Source organism: Pelophylax lessonae, assembly GCF_965119305.1.
Source record: "Pelophylax lessonae genome assembly, chromosome: 3".
Lineage (NCBI taxonomy): Eukaryota > Metazoa > Chordata > Amphibia > Anura > Ranidae > Pelophylax > Pelophylax lessonae.
In genome coordinates this window covers 37,059,612-37,079,246 of record NC_138770.1, presented here as the reverse complement: position 1 = coordinate 37,079,246, position 19,635 = coordinate 37,059,612, and the positions used below count along the sequence as shown (strand labels likewise).

Here is a 19,635-nt window from a genome sequence, read left to right as displayed (position 1 = left end):
TAACCACTTCAGGGTCAGAACATTTCCCCACTTACAGGGCCGGAACATTCACCTCATTCTTATTACTTTATTAGTCTTCTTTTAAACAACTTATTTGACTTGTATTAGATGTGGGAGTTATTTAGATATAAAGGGAATCTCCTTTGTCCCTCTTTACCAGCAGATCAAACACCAGCAAAACAGACTTTGTGATCTGTCAAGCCGAAGGTAAGAGACTTCTGGACCAAAACAACCCTAAAGTGAATTTTCCTCTATATGTAATCCGTATGTATGTAATCCCACTGGGGTCCATTCTTCCCTCATATTATCCCCCATACATCCCCATCCTAATATTGTACAACCAGTACTGTCCACATCATTCTTGGTCATCAATTATTGGTTTACAGGGAAACCTCTATATATTACATGACCAATGAAGATGGAAGAGGTCCAGAGTCACATGACTGAGAAGATACTAAACCTCACCCTGGAGATCATCTACCTGCTGACTGGAGAGGTGAGGAGGATTATGGGAGGTCACATGACATCACTCTTATCTCTATTAATGAAACACAGATCTGACCGGAGAGGTGAGGAGAATTCTGGGATTCTAACATGATATTCATATTGGTTCCTCAATACAGAGATTTCCTTTTCCGAAGTCAGGTGATCATATGACCATCACAGTGCCTCCATGTGACTCCCTAAAACCTGAAAGACACAACATGCAGAAGATTCTAGAAGTCACCAAGAAGATGATGGAGCTGCTGACAGGAGAGGTGAGCGGTGCTGGGAATTCTGGGACATTATCCAGTAACAGACAAGGGATGTGTCTGGATTAGGGCTGGGCGATATGGCTGAAAACTGTATCACGATATCAGTGTTTCATATCGGTCGATATCGATATATATTGATATTTTTTATTACTCATTTAAAATAAGGACCCTAGGGTGAGAATGCAGGGTACTGGCATGGTGCAGGAGAATGTAGGGCACTGGCATGGTGCAGGAGAATGCAGGGTGACTGGCATGGTGCAGGAGAATGCAGGGTGACTGGCATGGTGCAGGAGAATGCAGGGCACTGGCATGGTGCAGGAGAATGCAGGGTGGCTGGCATGGTGCAGGAGAATGCAGGGTGGCTGGCATGGTGCAGGAGAATGCAGGGTGACTGGCATGGTGCTGGAGAATGCAGGGTGACTGGCATGGTGCAGGAGAATGCAGGGTGACTGGCATGGTGCAGGAGAATGCAGGGTGACTGGCATGGTGCAGGAGAATGCAGGGTACTGGCATGGTACAAGAGGATCCGGGGTTGTGGGCATACTACAGGAGATGCAGTGCTGTGGGCATGGTACAGGTAGACTATGCCCGCAGCACTGCATCCCTTGTAGTGTGCCCGCAGCCCTGCATAACGACAGGTAGTGAAGCTGTTTCACTTACCTGTTCCAGAGGCGCCTTCGTTTTAAAAATGGCGCCGCCCGGCGCCGATACGTCATTGCGCACGCGCCACCTCCGCTCGTGTAATTTCGGCTATTCCCGGCCTCTCCCGAGCGGCGGCGGCGCGTGCGCAATGACGTGTTGGCGCCGGGCGGCGCCATTTTTAAAAGTTTAAACCCGTCGGAGCGGACTTTTCGATTTATCGTTCAAGTTTTCCTATTACTATCGAGCACGGGACTATCGCGATACCTATCGGTATCGTTTTATCGCCCAGCCCTAGTCTGGATGGTGACTGTATCATTGTGTGTGTCAGGTTCCTATAAGGTGTCAGGATGTCACTGTCTATTTCTCCATGGAGGAGAGGGAGTATTTAGAAGGACACAAGGATCTCCAGAAGGACGTCATGATGGAGAATCAGCCGCCCCTCACATCGCCGGGTAAGAGGAGACTTTATTGTAAAGGAGAGAGAAGTACGGAGGATCCACCTAGATCCCCCATCATCTGATAAACACATAGAAACAATGTATTCAGTCAGTGTGTGTGTTTCCTACAGATGGATCCAGTAATGGGAACCCACCGGAGAGATGTCCCCGTCCTCTGTATTCCCGGGATTCCACACAGGAAGGTCACACCATCCCTCACTATCATCAGGTAGATGAGGAACAATCACTGATAGTATCATTAGGATCTGTACATTATCTGCATTGTTACCATTGATGTCATTTTTATTATATATTCAGAGTGGAAGCCTGAGAGATTCCAAAGCTGAAGTTAAAGCAGAAGAAGAAGAGAGGTATGTGAGGGATGATCAGCAGTCTATGGAGGAGGATGGAATAATACGGCTAATTATAGAGGAGGACACTCCTACAGAGATCAGCACAGGTGGGTCATTAACATTAAATACATTCCTCCACCCATACTGCTCACTGATTGGTCCAGAGTAGGGTAAGGACTGGGTGATAACAGCCTGTAATCCCTTGGTCACTTTCCTGAGCTGTGTTCCCCGTCCTGTATTCCTGTATTTCTCTTGGATAATCTTCCTTCTCTGTGCTGCAGACACAATTTATGTATCTAGACTGGATTTATGGTGATTCTGGGGTTCAGCTAGAAGCAAAATGCTGATTTTCACCATAGGTGTTTCTCAACACCTATGGTGTGTCTTAGGTCTACTGCCCCATACCTGAGTCTAGTAAGATCTCTGACAGAACAATTCTCCCGGGGTTACTTGCTCTGTTGTCTGCTGGCTGTGTCGGGTGGAGGGATATGTCTGTATAGTCTCACACCCAAGTCACTGAGTGCAGTCTCAGGAGATGGGAGGCAGCGGTGTGGGACCTCTGCAACTTGTCTCAAGGAAACATTTTTAGGACTTTAGGTTTTTCGGTGAGGCGCCTTCGATTTTAAAAATCGCGCCGCCCGGCGCCATTTTTAAAAAGACAATGACTCGAGTATAAGCCGAGGGGGGCATTTTCAGGATGAAAAAACATGCTGAAAAATTTTGGCTTATACTCGAGTATATACGGTATGTTATGTATCGACAAATGAGCCACCTGGTGTAGTAGCTCAAGGTCCAAGAGTGCAAGATCCATCCAAGGGTACAATATATGTGGGTGGGAGAAAAAAAGTCAAATCTTTTTCTGAAGAGTGGTGGCAAAGCCAGATATCAAAATGTGACTTATTGTGCAAGAGTATTTTCAGAGACTGTCTAGGTAAGAAGGAGGGGTTAGAGCTGTCAAGAGTTTTGATGTAGAGCAGCCGTCATTAAATGGCGGCCCACAGTCCAGGAACGGACCGCACGATGCTTCCGCCCAGACCCGTCAGGCTGCCACTGTAAGTAGTCATTGGTTTGCTGGGACCGTGTGTGTGCCCCGCCCCCTGCTTCTTTCTTCGGCTCCCTCCCACCCGGCCGTGAGTTGGGGCGTGACTTCACATGCGCACCCCACCCCCCTGCTTCTAACTGCGGCTCCTGACGCTCACACTCAGCCTAGCCGTGAGCTGGGGTGTGACATCACGCGCACGCCCCGCCCCCCTGCTGTTCGTGGCTCCTGGCTCTGGCATTTTCCGCTCCCAAAGGTATGTGGGCCCATTTTTTAGGGGGTTGCTTATTTTTATAAAATGCAGACTGATGGGCATATTTTGTTAAGGGGCACACAGATGGGCACATTTGTGCCCATTAGAGTGCCCCATAAAATATGTCCATTAGAGTGCCCCCTAACATAAAATGTGCCCATCAGCGTGCGCCTTATTTTATGTTAAGGGTCATGCTGATGGGCAAATTTTATGTTAAGGGGCACTCTAATTGGCATATTTTATGTTAAGGGGCACTCTAATGGGCCTTTTATGTTAAGAGCAAGGCTGATGGATACGTTTTTGTTTTGCCCATCAGCGTGCCCCATAACATAAAATGTGCCCATCAGAGTGCCCCCTAACATAAAATGTGCCCATCAGAGTGACCCCTAACATAAAATGTGCCCATCAGAGTGACCCCTAACATAAAATGTGCCCATCAGCGTTCCCCTTATTTTATGTTAGGGGTCACGCTGATGGGCACATTTTATACTAAGGGTCACGCTTATGGGCACATTTTATGCTAAGGGTCACGCTTATGGGCACATTTTATGTTAGGGAGTACTCTGATGGGCACATTTTACACATTTTATGTTAGGGGTCATTCTGGGCACATTTTATGTTAGGGGGCACTCTAATGGGCATATTTTATGTTAAGAGCAACGCTGATGGACAAGTTTTGTTTTGCCCATCTTTCTGAGTCATAGCACAGACTTCAGATTCGGACATCGGCCCAAAGTAGATTTTAGCGACCGGACCTCCTTGAATTGTATTTCATTACCCCTGATGTAGAGCAATAAAAAAAAAAAAAAAATACAAAGTATCAAGTTCATAATATAAAGTATGTCCACCACCAATATGTACTGTAATAATGTATTAATGTTCACAGATTACACTATATTACCAAAAGTATTGGGAAGCCTTTACACGCACATGAATTTTAATGGCATCCCAGTCTTAGTCTGTAGGGTTAAATATTGAGTTGGCCCACCCTTTGCAGCTATAACAGCTTCAACTCTTCTGGTAAGGCTGTCCACAAGGTTTAGGAGTGTGTCTATGGGAATGTTTGACCGTTCTTCCAGAAGGGCGTTGTGCAGGCTAATCAGGTTCCTCCACCCTAAACACGCTCATCCATGTCTTCATGGACCTTGCTTTGTGCACTGGTCCAAATAATTTGGTGGAGGGGGGATTATGGTGTGGGGTTGTTTTTCAGGGGTTGGGCTTGGCCCCTTAGTTCCAGCGAAGATATAAAAAAGAAGAAGTTTGGGACTTTGGGGGAGCTACACGACAAGGCATGGGGTAAAAAGGTATCACATTTATTGATCAGTACATACAATGGAAAACATAACATATTGGTATGTGTATTAAATAAACAGAGTGGACAAGGCAAGTAAATGGTCCCAGTTCCAGTGTACATATAAACCGACATAGCAAATTTCCAACATTTGTAATAAGAGTATAAACATGAACATCATTGGTCTGTAATGATTAACAGTATAAAAGCATTTGATTGTAATTGTAACATCATTGGACTCGACGCGTATCGTGGATCAATCATACCACTTCATCAGGAGTAGATGTCTACTTGGAAAGAAATGTGTGTAAGGAAATGGCAAAATGGAGGTACATGCAAACTGGAGTGATGGGGAGAAAGAGGAATGTCCTCTAATCCCCAGAAACTTACATTACTTAGCAGGTATTTGCTGGCATGGGGAGTGAAGCATGGCTAATGTAGTCTCCCACAGGAGCTGAGGGAACACAGGGCAGGCGAAGGGGCCAGACACGCCACACATGTGGGCAATGTGGGCTGAAGTGTATAAGTAGAAATGTAATATATGTGGCAGCAGAACATAGGAAATCTGTCAAAAATGTAAAAAATATATGTATGTAATAATAAATATATGATATCAAAAATGTACATGTATCTATATAATAGTTCCAGTGAAGGGAACTCTTAAAGTGTCAGCATACCAAGACATTTTGGACAATTTCATACTTCCAACTTTGTGGGAACAGTTTGGGGATGGCCCCTTCCTGTTCCAACATGACTGCACACCAGTGCACAAAGCAAGGTCCATAAATGAGTGAGTTTGGGGTGGAGGAACTTGACTGGCCTGCACAGAGTCCTGACACACTCCTAAACCTTGTGGAAAGCCTTCCCAGAAGAGTTGAAGCTGTTATAGCTGCAAAGGGTGGGCCAACTCAATATTGAACCCTATGGACTAAGACTGGGATGCCATTAAAGTTCATGTTATATAGTGTATCTTCAAATCCACTCCTTGTTGCTTAAAACATGCATACTCCCATCTATATCTATCTATCCCATAGATAATAGACTCTTACCTCAATAATGACCTCACTAAAAAAAAAAAAAAAAAAGGTCACAAAGGGCTTTATTTGTCCCTCCTTGGGCTAATATCTTCAGCAGTTCATCTGGAAATTCATTTTCCTCCTTTTGTTGGCACCACTCTCCAATGTAGGTCACATGTACAACAAAATGAGACTAATAGTGCTCTCTGTATACAAATGTGAAAACCCCCAAAACTCCAAACTACTCCCATGGAATTATCACAGCGAGTGCTATAATACAAGCATAAAAGGGAACAAAGAGTGTATCCACCACCGATGTGTTGTAGTGTGCACAGATATATTCCAATCTACATGGTGCCACTCAAAGCATGCGTATTCTCACCTTGTGAAGGTAATAAATTCTCACCTCACAGTACTGACCTCAATCAATCTAGGTCAAAGCAGGCTTTGCCCCTCCTTGGGCTGTATCATCAATGGTACATAAGACAACTCCTTTTCTTCCTCTATTGGCACCTCACTCTGATGTACATATCGTGCAAAACAGGATAAAACTGATAGTGATCTCTGTAAACAAATACTTTGATTAAAATATCCAATAAAAATGCACTGACTTAAAATAAGCACACCCAGTGCTATGATAAAATCATAGACAGGGACATGGGTGCAATACGAATTATGTCCACACACTGGGCTTCTTCAGTAGGTTAGCATAGAACATATGGGGACAAGCTTTGTTAGAACATTTAGGGGGTTTATCGGCATGGAAGTTGGTCTCTTGTATGTAGAGAACATCCCCCTTTAATTTCTGGGCATCCGATCACATGGCCTTACGCTTAAAGGGGCTATTGAACCCTTTGACAGTAAAAGACACGAACCTAATTGTCATCTGGAAGCATAAACGCTACATAAATTAACAAATGACATGACCTTACTAGGAAGACGTCATCTGCGACGAAACGTGTCGGTAAGGCGTGCTGATGTCACCACATCATACCTGGAAGTCGGGCGGCGGCGTTCTACTGAATCTGCCGAGAATAGCGCTATTGTTTCTATTTACATGTGAGTTGTTTACCTTTTTTACAATAAAGTGTCCCCTACGTATTACGCTATTGTGGCCCCTTTTTCTTTCATACCCTTTTGGGAGTTCCGGGCCTGGACCATTTAGTGTGTTGGCTGGTTATTATCCCGGCTCCCTGCTGGATTTACATAGAAAGCCTAGAGAGAGGTACCATGCCACCTGCAGGAATCCATTGGAGTTCCCAGTATATGTTGGATGTCTGTATTTATCTTTGTTCTGGTAAGCGTTTAGTGTGCCTTCAGCATGCAGCACTAATTGTGGAAGAAGTCACAGGAATTGGTGGTGGATTCTTTTTCTTGCACTTGGCACCCATATTTGGACTTTACTGTTCTTTATGGACATCATATATTAACAGTTAATTTTCTGTTTTTTATGGACATTCACTGCTTGTTGTTTATTGCTATACACGTAATTGGTTAATATTTTATAATTTCTAGCACTGTTTATCACTATTTACAGTTTGATTTATCATCAATATGTCAATTTAGCGCGGCTCTTCCTTTGCATGACCTTACTAGTGGTAAGGGAGACCCTGAATCTGGAGCTGATCTAGATCCTGAAGGAGCATGAACACTCACTAAATGGGGTTACTCTCTACTAGTACACAGCTTAGAGGCAGCAAAAACTACCATAGAGTTCTGAGACAAAATAGAACAAGCTGACCATATAGAAGAAGCGAGGGTAGTCCATCCAGGCATTCGTATAGGGGTGAGAAGACTACATATGAGGTAGGATGATCAGGTCCATTAGGCAATGCATGAAGAGGCATGTTGGTATTCATGTCACACCAGGCATTAGAGACTGAAGCTAGGCCCAAACTCTGAATGATAATCAACAAAGGATAAGATAAAGAAAAACAAAATACAAATAGTAGTAAAAAAAAAAAAGAAGACCAGAACTAAGCATTTATGGGACCTGGGAACACTTCCCAAATAGGCAACAAAAAGTGTGAATCAGTCCAGGGTGCCCTGTCCCAGGCCTGCAAATGTCAGGTTGAAAAGGGGCCTATCAGAGATATAAATTTGACGGCTACGACCAGTCATTACGTAACTTGGCAGGGCCTTTTTCCATCTCAGCATCAGCATCAGGTGCCAAGATATGCCATTCCTTCAGGTATTTAAACCCTGCTACCAAAGAGTGAATGGTGACATTTTTCCTTGATCGGTAGCCAATAACGTAGTTGGGAACTCCCACTGATGGATGATTTTATGGTTCTGGAGGGCTTTTGTGATAGCGAGAACATGTTGTCCTGTTTTGAATAGCCTGGGACAAATCAGCATAAAGAGCGATGCCTGAGAACTGATCCAGCAAGCACAGTTTTTTCCGAGCCGCCTGCATAGCTTTTTCCTTGACATGGAAGTGGATCCTGGCTAAAACATCCCGCGGCATTGTATCTGCCAGGTAATCAGATTTGGGCAGCCTGTGTGCCTTGTCTATGCTAAGCGCAAGGTCCTGTGGGTCAGGAACTAGAGTGCGCAATAATTGTAGCAAAAAGCCTTGTAAGCTGAAGGAAGGAATCATTTCTGGAACCCCGCAAAGTTGGTATTGTTGCATCTGGACCTGTCCTCCAAATCTGCTAAATTACCCTGAATCTTTTTCAGATCAGACCATTGGTCTGTACACACATCCACTAAGTTGTTGTGGTCTGTACACACATCCACTAAGTTGTTGTGGTCTGTACACACATCCACTAAGTTGTTGTGGTCTGTACAGGCATCCACTAAGTTATTGTGGTCTGTACACACATCCACTAAGTTGTTGTGGTCTGTACAGGCATCCACTAAGTTGTTGTGGTCTGTACACACATCCACTAAGTTATTGTGGTCTGTACACACATCCACTAAGTTATTGTGGTCTGTACACACATCCACTAAGTTGTTGTGGTCTGCACACACATCCACTAAGTTGTTGTGGTCTGTACACACATCCACTAAGTTGTTGTGGTCTGTACACACATCCACTAAGTTGTTGTGGTCTGTACACGCATCCACTAAGTTGTTGTGGTCTGTACGCGCATCCACTAAGTTGTTGTGGTCTGTACGCGCATCCACTAAGTTGTTGTGGTCTGTACGCGCATCCACTAAGTTGTTGTGGTCTTTACGCGCATCCACTAAGTTGTTGTGGTCTGTACAGGCATCCACAAAGTTGTTGTGGTCTGTACAGGCATCCACAAAGTTGTTGTGGTCTGTACACGCATACACTAAGTCAGGGCTCGACAAACCCCGGGTGTCAGGTCCCATTGGCGACTAGAATTAGCGAGCTGGCACCTGGGGTGCACTGCAGGAGGTGTCCTGTCCCTTTAGCGCCCCCCCACCTCCTCCCCGAGTTCACGGACTACCGCACCGTCTGAAAATTGAGGTCCCGGCTTTTCGGCCTTCTTCTGTGAGATGAGAGAGGCTTCCAGCGGGGAACTGGCGCCCTCTTGTGGTGGCCGGGAGTTTCACAAGCAGTCACTAATGACTGTTTCCACTGCCTGTTCTCAATGCCTGCCCATCTCCTTCCCAAGAGGAGATGAGATGGAAGTTTTTGCAGGCTTCATCTCCCTGTCCACTTACCTTTGCTTAAAGGTAAGTGGACAGGGAGTGTGGTCATTATTATTTATTTATTTTTTAAATTATCTAAAAAAAATATATATATATATTTTTTTTTTATCATCTCCCTGCCATGCCACAGCCACACAGCTGAAGGCCCCTTTCACACAGGCTGTCTGATCAGGTCCGCCTGTCAGTTTCTCAGGCAGACCTGATCGGACCCTTCAGTCCCCTCTATGGAGCGGTAATCTGCCACCATCTGATCCTGTCTGCCAAAAACAGACGGATGGCGGTTGTATTTTCTATTCATCCCGGGTCTGTTTCCATCTGATTGCCCTATAGAGGAGAGCGGGGTTCTAGTCGTATTTATGTGTAAATTTAGTATCCGTTTTTTTTTTTTTTTTTAAATAAATCTTGGTTGTTAGTTTAAAGAAAAAAAAAAAACTGGCTCCTAACTTTTTTAGCTGGCTCCTAGATTGCAGGCAAATTTGTCAAGCCCTGCACTAAGTTATTGTGGTCTGTACATGCACACTAAGTAATTGTGTTCTGTACAGGCATCCACTCAGTTATTGTGGTCTGTACACGCATCCACTAAGTTATTGTGGTCTGTACACGCATCCACTAAGTTGTTGTGGTCTGTACACGCATCCACTAAGTTGTTGTGGTCTGTACGCGCATCCACTAAGTTGTTGTGGTCTATACGCGCATCCACTAAGTTGTTGTGGTCTATACGCGCATCCACTAAGTTGTTGTGGTCTATACGTGCATCCACTAAGTTGTTGTGGTCTGTACGCGCATCCACTAAGTTGTTGTGGTCTATACGTGCATCCACTAAGTTGTTGTGGTCTGTACGCGCATCCACTAAGTTGTTGTGGTCTATACGCGCATCCACTAAGTTGTTGTGGTCTATACGCGCATCCACTAAGTTGTTGTGGTCTATACGCGCATCCACTAAGTTGTTGTGGTCTGTACGCGCATCCACTAAGTTGTTGTGGTCTGTACGCGCATCCACTAAGTTTTTGTGGTCTGTACGTGCATCCACTAAGTTGTTGTGGTCTGTACGTGCATCCACTAAGTTGTTGTGGTCTGTACACACATCCACTAAGTTGTTGTGGTCTGTACACGCATCCACTAAGTTGTGGCCTGTAAAAACATCATCCATCTTATGCTCTATATATGCGGCCCTTTGCTGCAGATCTTGCACAGAGGAGTTGCATTTCCACTATGTATAAGTGCAGTGAGTCCTGTAATGACATCAGCATCCCCTTAAGGTCAGACACTGACACAGGCTGGGTAGTCAGCAAAAAATTCTCTAATGGATTGTGCAGATGATAGGTCTGCTCTGCCTGGTAGTGTGCTCTTTGGGAAAGTCCCCTTGCTAAGCTTTCTTAGTCTTTACTGAACTCCGAGTGGAGGGGCTTTCAGGGGGAGAGAACTCACCAGGCCGCTGAGCAGCGAGGCAAATCACTGTGCAGGTTGAGGAAGCAGAGCTGCTGGAGTCCGATGTTGAGTCTTCCAGCATGGAGATACACATGGCGGGGTCTGCGTCATCACAAGGGGAAAAAAACAATCTGTCAGCTTGTGCAGCACTAACCGCTGTGTTCCCCACTTTGGTATTCCCAGGATGTTGGACTGTGATATCGGTCTCCAGAGAGCCAAAAACTGGGCACCTCTGTCACTCTTTACTGGAGCTTAGCAAGCTCAAGACTGCAAGCTCCTTAGAAAGTGACCATCTCAGAAGTCAGCAGGACACTTCCCCTTCAAGTAAACTTTTAAGCTACCACTGAATACTGAATGCTATGAGTCCTGACCCTTACACTGTGTAATTTATATTGTACATTACATACTCCTGACCCCTGCACTATATATACTCTATGTTGTACATTACATACTCCTGATCCCTGCACTTTATACTCTATGTTGTACATTACATACCTCTGTCCCCTGCACTATATACTCTGTTGTAAATTACATAATTCTGATACTGTATCGTCCTAACTTTTGTATCCTAAATAATAAGTTGTACATTACATAGGCCTAACTTTTGCACCCATTTTCTACCAACTGGACATTTTATATCTGATGATTTGATTGGAGGACAGACTTTTACATGTTGATAATAATGTGATAACATTCTCAAACTTTGGAACCTTAGACAGAAAGTGATAATGAGGGAGGAGTCAATACCCCAATGATGGTGGTCTTCAGGATCAGTCCAGTCTTCATCTTGGTTGTTCTCCCCCCATCCTCACTCTCTGACCTCTGGTGGGGCTCAGCCCCGCTGTTATTCATGACTAAATCATGGACTAAATAAGGAAGTGCAGTACTTCTTGTGTTGGGAAGATGGCAATGAGTGATAGAGGGGGAGGGGACACTCGTCCTATAATCCCCTCATCACTGTCACTCCTATAAAAGACAGTTCTTGTTGTCTCCTCATTCTCTGACTAAGGTCCATGAATAAATAAATGAACTGGTATGAGATCAGTCCTGATTTAGGGGAACCAATCTGCTCATGTCTAGTAATAATCTTTTTATTTCTATTTTAGTAGATGGACGGGAGATGAGGAAAACCTCAGAGGATTGTCTCACTTTGTCTCCAGACTGTAAAGTAGAAGATGAGGACCTCACACAGTATAGTCCAGGAGAAAACCCGGCTACCTCAAATGTCCACCTGGCACCACATAGTGTAGATGGACCATCGTATTCCTCTTATCCTGAGGAACCTCAGACTGTGAGGGACAGTGCTGGACCATCGTATTCCTCTTATCCTGAGGAACCTCAGACTGTGAGGGACGGTGCCGTCCTTCCAACAGATAAGAGGTTTTCCTGTACTGAGTGCGGGAAGTGTTTCCCTTCTAAATCCAAACTTAATGTGCATAAAATATCCCACACAGGAGAGAAGCCGTATTTCTGTCCTGAGTGTGGGAAATGTTTTTCATTGAAGTCCAATCTTTACAGACACCAGAGAACTCACACGGGGGAGAAACCAATTTCCTGTTCTGAGTGCGGAAAATGTTTTTCAGATAAGTACAATCTTTATACTCATCACAGATTGCACACGGGGGAGAAGCCATTTGTCTGTTCTGAGTGTGGTAAATGTTTTGTACAAAAACCAGATCTTGTCAAACATCAGAGGTCTCACACGGGGGCAAAGCCATACTCCTGTCCTGATTGCGGAAAATGTTTTTCAGATAAGTCCAATTTTTATAATCATCAGAGATCCCACACAGGGGAGAAACCATATTCCTGTTCTGAGTGTGGGAAATGTTTTTTACAGAAGTCAACTCTTTACACACATCAGAGATCTCACACGGGAGAGAAGCCCTATTCCTGTCCTGAGTGCGGTAAATGTTTTTCCGCGAAGTCCAGTCTTTACAAACATCAGAGATCTCACACGAGGGAGAAGACTGTTTCCATTCCTGAGTAAGGGAATTGTTCCTCGGTGAAGTCCTGTCTTCCTGTACATCAGGGATCCCACACAACCCTTGAGGTGTATTACTGCCTTCTATATGAATGTTGCTGGACATCACAGCTCTCATGTGGGGAAGATGCACACCCTGATATACACCTCAGATATACTCCATGGCTGATCTTCATCATGTAAGAAACCGTTCATAAGGAGATCAGAGTTCACTAAAGACATGGATGAAGTGTTGTGCCATGTTGGCTATTCATAGAAGTAAATAAATAAAAATGGAGTGATGACCTTTCTTTGAGTACATTTTGTGGTATAAACTTTCACACACACTTACAGGACAATTTTTTAAATTGTAAAATAAATATGACATGCATTTGCCTAGGCATGACGAATATTGACTGTAGTTTATTGTATATAGTGATTTCCTATGATCAGCAGCTCTATCTAGTGACAATAATGATGAACTGCAGTATAATTACCGCATTATGGTCACCACATGGAGCTACACTCTTGCATTGTTAGACGCCTTCCTGGTCTGCTAGAGCCCTACAAGGTGGAAGTGGTGCTCAGGTAGGCCCAGAAGACCTTTGGCATCAACTGGGAGGAGTCAGAGTTTTCTCCACCCTCTACCTTCTCTGGACACTGGGACATATATTCACATGTGCAGTGAAGTTGGGGACATCAGGATTCAAGGCAGTGTTTGTGCCTGTGTCCATGTTGAGCAGCACAGCCATGCATCCAGAGTATTCGTGGAGAGTCTCTGAGTACTGTAAGCAGCTGGCAGTGTTCTTCCCCCCTGACACATCCCTTAGATGTGCATGATTGAAGCTTGGATTACTCATTGACAAAATAACTGGTCACAAAAGGTACCTGGGGGCAACACGTGCCTACTCCTTCCTGTTGGGGGCACTGGTGAGCTGGGTGGGTGATCACATGTGGTAACCAGTGCATAGTGCCCTCTCAGCTGACCAGGTTCGATGTATCAGAGGTCAATATCTCCTTTTGGGGCTCTGTTCACCTATACGGTATCACTGCTATCTCTGGAGCACCTTTCCTCCAATTCCTGTGTGATTACGGAGAAATCTGCATTTTCTTGGCTGAGGGACAGCATAGATTCTGGGATTGGTTCCGTTTAGTATGCAAACTTGGGCATTCCCCATCTCCTCTCCAATCCTAATTAAAGAAGGGGACATGATGGAGGAAACGACAGAGGCAGATGACATTTTGGGGCTGGTGTAAGGCCTCTCCTCCCAAGGACTATTCGCAAGCGGGATCCCATTGTTTGGCAGACCCCTAGATATTTTGTGGAATTTGAAATTGCCTCTTCCTCAAAAGTCTCCGGGGCTTTGATCATGGCAGAATGCCATAAGATCCTTAGTTTTCCAGATACAGCCCCACCATATGGAGTTCTAGTATGTGGACTGAACTTACCCCCCAAGAAATGTTTGCTGCAGAGATTTATCTTAGAGAGGTTTATGCGTCCAGTAGATTCGGCAATCCTTTATCACAGTCAGAAGTTATTAAATCTGAAAGTCATAAGGAATAGGGGGCACTCTGTTGCCATCAGAGAGTAGGGCAAGCTCACAGTTCCAACTGCCTTCTACCCCTTTAGTGAGACCTTTCCTTTGCTGCTATCAAGTTTTGGGCCTTTAGCCGCAATCCCCTGCTCTCCCTGTTCTATCAGGAGTCCTGGACATCTAAACCAGCTAAACAAGGGACTTCACTTGAAAAGTTGCTCCTCTGACTGGGTGAGGTAGGACTTTTAGAGGCCTTTTGCAGAGAAACTTCATAGTTTTTCTTTGACAACAGATTTGCTCCTTCACAAATGCACAATCCTCCTTTTTTTAGAGGGAGTGATTGTTCCAGAGGACTAGAGGTTCTATGTTTACGCTCCTATAGTTCCAACAACAGATAGTAATGTTCGTCCTATTCTGGATCTAAATTCATTTTGACAGGTCTCTTCGTGTGTGGAAGTTCTGGATGGAATTGGTGAACCTGGTGATTGCCTCTCTCCAGCTGGGGTTTTCCTGGCATTGGTGGCCATGAAGGGGGCCCACCTTAATATGTTGCACTCTCCGGAGGGTCCTGTAATATGTGGTGGAGGCATGTCATCTTTTGTTTTCTGGCCCAAACGTTCAACCTGCCCATGATTCCCAGAGGTTCACCAGGGTCCTGGCTCTGATTTTGGGCCTTTTTTATTTCTTTTGAAGGGTACATAGATGATCGAATTCCTTGACAGAATTCTGCTCTTTTCTTGGAACACAATGGGGTTTATTCACTAAAACTGGAGGGTGAAAAATGTGGTGCAGCTATGCATGGTAGCCAATCAGCTTCTAACTTCAGGTTGTTCAATTAATCTGTGAAAAAAAAATGGAAACTGGTTTCTCTGCAGAGCTGCACCAGATTTTGCACACTCCAGCTTTACTTCTAGCTTAGCAGTTGGGCTATTAGGACCTGTCCCTGTCCAGGACAGAGTATTCTTTCCTTTGGAGACAATGCTTTAATATGCACTCTCTGGTGCCTTTGTTCAGGTCATTGGTAAAGTTTCCTTAATTTATTTTTACCTCAGAGTATTGGGAAGTAGGTTTCCTTTTTACCAGTTCTATTCCAGACCTTACTGTGTAATGTCCTGATATTGGGAGGTCACAATAATTCGATTTTCCATTGTCTCTTTACCCCCTTGGTCTGGACTGGTTGTCATCTTTTCAACTGCTTTCTTCTTTTTAGATACTACAGGAATTGGTCATTGTACACAAGGCTATTGCTTACCAAAGCTCTGATACTGGTGGCGCTTAGTCTTGATTTCCTGTATTGGTTGACAAGGTTGAAGGTCCCTGTGAGGGTCAACTTAGAAAATTCCAATGCTGGGCATAAGTAACTCATTAGGGAAGCCCCAGAAGTAAGGTATCCCAGAATACAGTGAATTTCACTCTGTCTTGGGCAGAACATTGTGTTCACACTCTAGCAGCTCACTCTCCAGGAATGGAAGTTTGCCAGGTGGATTTTTTTCAGTTGTCCGCAGTTGTCTCCGGAGCAATGAACTCTTCATCTGGGGGTATTCTGGAGTCCTGTTGATGATGAGGCTCTCCAGATGTGGAATTAGGAACTGGGCAAGTTTGTCTTAGAACCAGGGTTCTTCATGCAGCTGTGTTAGTTGCTCTGGTGACATTGTGGGTTCAATTATCCCTGCTTCTGCCTTCCGTCCACTACAGCCTTATCTCACTTGCTTCACGTGATTTGGATGGAGGGAACTTCTGTACGTCCAGTCATTTTGACTTGGACCAGGAGAACATGGTGTTCCAATGTTGGGACTTGTCAGTGCACAGTCCTTGGATCTCCGGGTAGTCAAGCCCCGACATTGCAAGGCTTGATTTTTCTTCCATTATTAAGTCAGTGAGCATACCAGATTGGCTATTGCAGCCAAAAAGCTTTTTAAGACACAGGGGTGTCTAATCCTTTTTTTTGTTCCTGCTCCTTTGAAGGCTAGGAAGGCTAAGTGTTTCTCCTTGTTGTGGGCCTTATCTTGGATTCCTCCAATGGTAGTGTACCTGGTGGAAGAGCCTGATATGATGAGGAAGGCCTCTCTTACACTTCTGACTTGGAGCCCCTGATTGAGTGAAAGAAGGCACAGAAATACAGAGTGGCACAGGTGCCTGTAGGTCTTGTCAGCAGCCGAGCAGGTATCCACACCAGGCAGAGGAAGTTATCAGTGGCCCTCAGTGAAGCAGGTAAGGTGGTGAGCAGCAGGCAGAACCAGGTTGTTACTGGCTACAGCAGACAGGCAAGGCATATGATGATAGCAGGCACTAATGGTTGGTAGGCAGGTGCCAGCAGAAATAAGAATGCTAGCAGTGTAAGACAAGCCAAGTCATACACTGGCAGACAGATCAGGTGCAGATGCATAGGCAAGAGCGTGATCATGGTGCAGGTCAGGGTCGGTAGCAGATCAGCGAAACAGCAGCAATGGGAACAAACAGAAGCAGAGGGCAGGAGACAAGCCAAAGTCAGTACAGACAAAGTTCAAGGCGGGGTACAGAGGGGGAATGGTGCTGGTTGGGCAATGAGAGTGTCACAGAAGCCTGGCTTTGATAACTGCAGCCAGCCACCTGTAACTTCATAGAAAGCTTCATCTGTCCATGCACTTTTACAGACAGGAGAAATCAGACTATATTTTACAAACTGTCCACACAATTACAGACAGATGGCAACCCTGCCCCCCCCCCCCCCCCCCGCTTTACAGTTTATTGATGGCAAGTGCCACTGAGAGACAGAAATTGTCATTGTTCAAGGAGCCCCTGGAAACCTTTGGAGAAACCCTGGCTGAGAAAGGCTGGATTAGGCAGTCATATATTTCTATCCCTCTTGGTGGGAGTGGAGATGACCCATCTACAGTACACACACACACACAGCACAAGGCCGTGTTCACACTACCAGACGTTTCTCAGGGCTGCAGTTCTAAACTCCACAAGGTGATGATCTCACTTCTACCCAGACAGGATGTCTCTATGGAATAAAGACAGGAAGTGATGTCAGGTACAAATAGGAAGTTCCAAGTGGTAGGAAGTAGGGAGGAGACTGTACTGGAAGTGGCAGCAGGGAAGGTAATAAGATCCTATTTTCTATTTACACCCAGTAACCCCCGTCATGTCTGTCCTCTTCCTACTGTGGTGGAAATTAAAGGGGTTTGGAGCATGGAAATTCACTCGTTGCACTGAAAACTTTGCTGCGCTGAAAAGCGCACTTGCGGATATACATACATATATATATATATATATACATACACGCCAAGCGCCATTAATCCTTGTACTGAAAAGTACAATGTACAGCTCTTTTGTATAAAGAAATCCTAGCGTGCTCGGCGGCAAAAAGAGAAACAGACAATAAGCTGTATAACGGTCGATAGAAGCAGTCCTGCCCAAGGCAGCACTCTTGTTTATTTTATAGTCAGAGAACAAAAGAGTTTACAAGGGGAGGTGGTGTCAAAACAACCAATCATAGACATGTATACTTTCAAAAGTACAATAGGAAATGGGAGTGTATGCTTATGGACAAGCCTGACTGTGTGCAAGAGTCCCCAACTGTCAAGTGAAACCGAAACAATGCACTATTGCTAAAATGACTGCCAAACACTATCGTGGATTCCTATGGACTCAGCCACGCTAATTCATAAGCATGCACTCCTGTCATAATCTGTGAATCCTATATAATATACAGTAGTTCATAAAAACCATATACTGTTCCAGTAAATGAGACTATATCTGCAAAGGAAAAAAGCAGCACTATTTCAATCATGCGGATCAAGAATAATAGAAAGGTACCAGCCATTATTCCAGCAAAAGGGTAGATAATTGTCAAAACGATATTAATTCCACATCACAAACATATCTTTGCCAGTAATTACCGGGGCCCCGGCTGGCTGATATACATTTGCCCAGTAGAGTTCGCATAGCACTGCCATAGATCTGGACCGGCGTTCGCTCCAGCGGTAGCCGCTCAGAGCGCCCGCCATTCAGGAGATCAGGCGAGTGGTATGCAGTCTCCATTTAAAAGAAGGTGTCCACAACTAATAGTCTTTCCTCAATGCCAGTTAAAGCCATATTCGCTCTGCATAGCGGATAACGGTAAACCGACACTGGGAGACATGATGGCAATTTAAATAAAACACACCCTGAAAAAAGTCCACACAAATATTGAGAACATTTCCATAACACTCCATAGTCACTGTGATGTATGATACACACATACAGTATATAGTAAGGAAACCTAGATTAATCTCTTCAGGGGCAGAACATTTCCCCACTTACAGGGCTGAAACATTCTCTTCACCTTTACATCTTTAGTGTATGTCCAGTGTTTCTGGTACCATCAAAGTCCATTATGCCTCCAATTTTTTTTTCCAGTCTATGGAGGAGGATGGAATAACGGGGACACTCCTACAGAGATCAGCACAGGTGGGTCATTAACACTAAATACATTCCTACACCCATACTGCTCACTGATTGGTCCACTGACTGACTGCTTGGATTTATGTAGATTCTGGGGTTCAGCTGGCAGAAAAATGTTTTCACCATAGATATTATTAGCCTTGGCACCTGGTCAGATCTTTGACAGAACAATTGGACCACTGACTGTGAGGGACATTGCCGTCCTTCCAGTAGTTAAGAGCTTTCCCTGTACTGGGTGTGGGAAGTGTTTTAGCTTTAAATCTGATGTGAAAAAAGTGTTTTCATTCTAAATCCAAACTTAATGAACATAAAAGATCTCATACAGGTGAGAAGCCATATTTCTGTCCTGATTGTGGGAAAGGCTTTTTACAGAAGTCCTGTCTTTACATACATGAAAGATCTCACAGGAGGGGAAATAAGTATTCCTGTACTGAGTGTGGGAAATGTTTTGTACAAAAATCACATCTTGTCACACATCAAAGGGTTCACATGGGGGAAAAACCGTACTCCTGTTCTGTGTGTGGGAAATGTTTTCAGACAAATCCTTTTATAACAGACATCAGAGACTGCACACAATTGGGAAGCTGTATTCCTGTCCTAAATGCGGGAAAGGTTTTTCAAGGAAGTCCAACCTTTACACACATCAGAGATCTCACAAAGGGGGAGAAGCCATATTCTTGTCCTGGCTGCGGGAAATGTTTTGTAACAAAACACATCTTGCCATGCATCAAAAATCTCACACAGGGAAGAAGCCATATTCCTGTCCTGAGTGCAGGAAAATGGGATTTTTGACTTCCCATTTTCCCTTTCGTTCATTGATAGACAAAACTCCTTATCTTCCTAACCATTGGGACGTCCCAAAGCAGTGTTAAACATG

General features: G+C 44.6%; 3 protein-coding genes across 3 annotated transcripts in view; 2 read left to right on the top strand and 1 right to left on the bottom strand.

Annotated features, from left to right (window-relative positions):
* Positions 1–19,635, bottom strand: part of LOC309550283 (uncharacterized protein) — a 1,519,274-nt gene that overhangs the window by 1,395,140 nt on the left and 104,499 nt on the right.
* The window catches only part of LOC309549989 (uncharacterized protein), a gene marked incomplete at its 3' end in the record, with an annotated part of 336,501 nt that overhangs the window by 294,902 nt on the left and 21,964 nt on the right, over positions 1–19,635 (top strand). The window lies entirely within an intron of this gene.
* Positions 12,064–12,866, top strand: LOC309549990 (uncharacterized protein; the record flags this gene model as incomplete). Its single annotated transcript, XM_082250465.1, has 1 exon — positions 12,064–12,866. A coding segment is annotated over one exon (759 nt), but the record flags the coding sequence as incomplete, so codon positions are not given.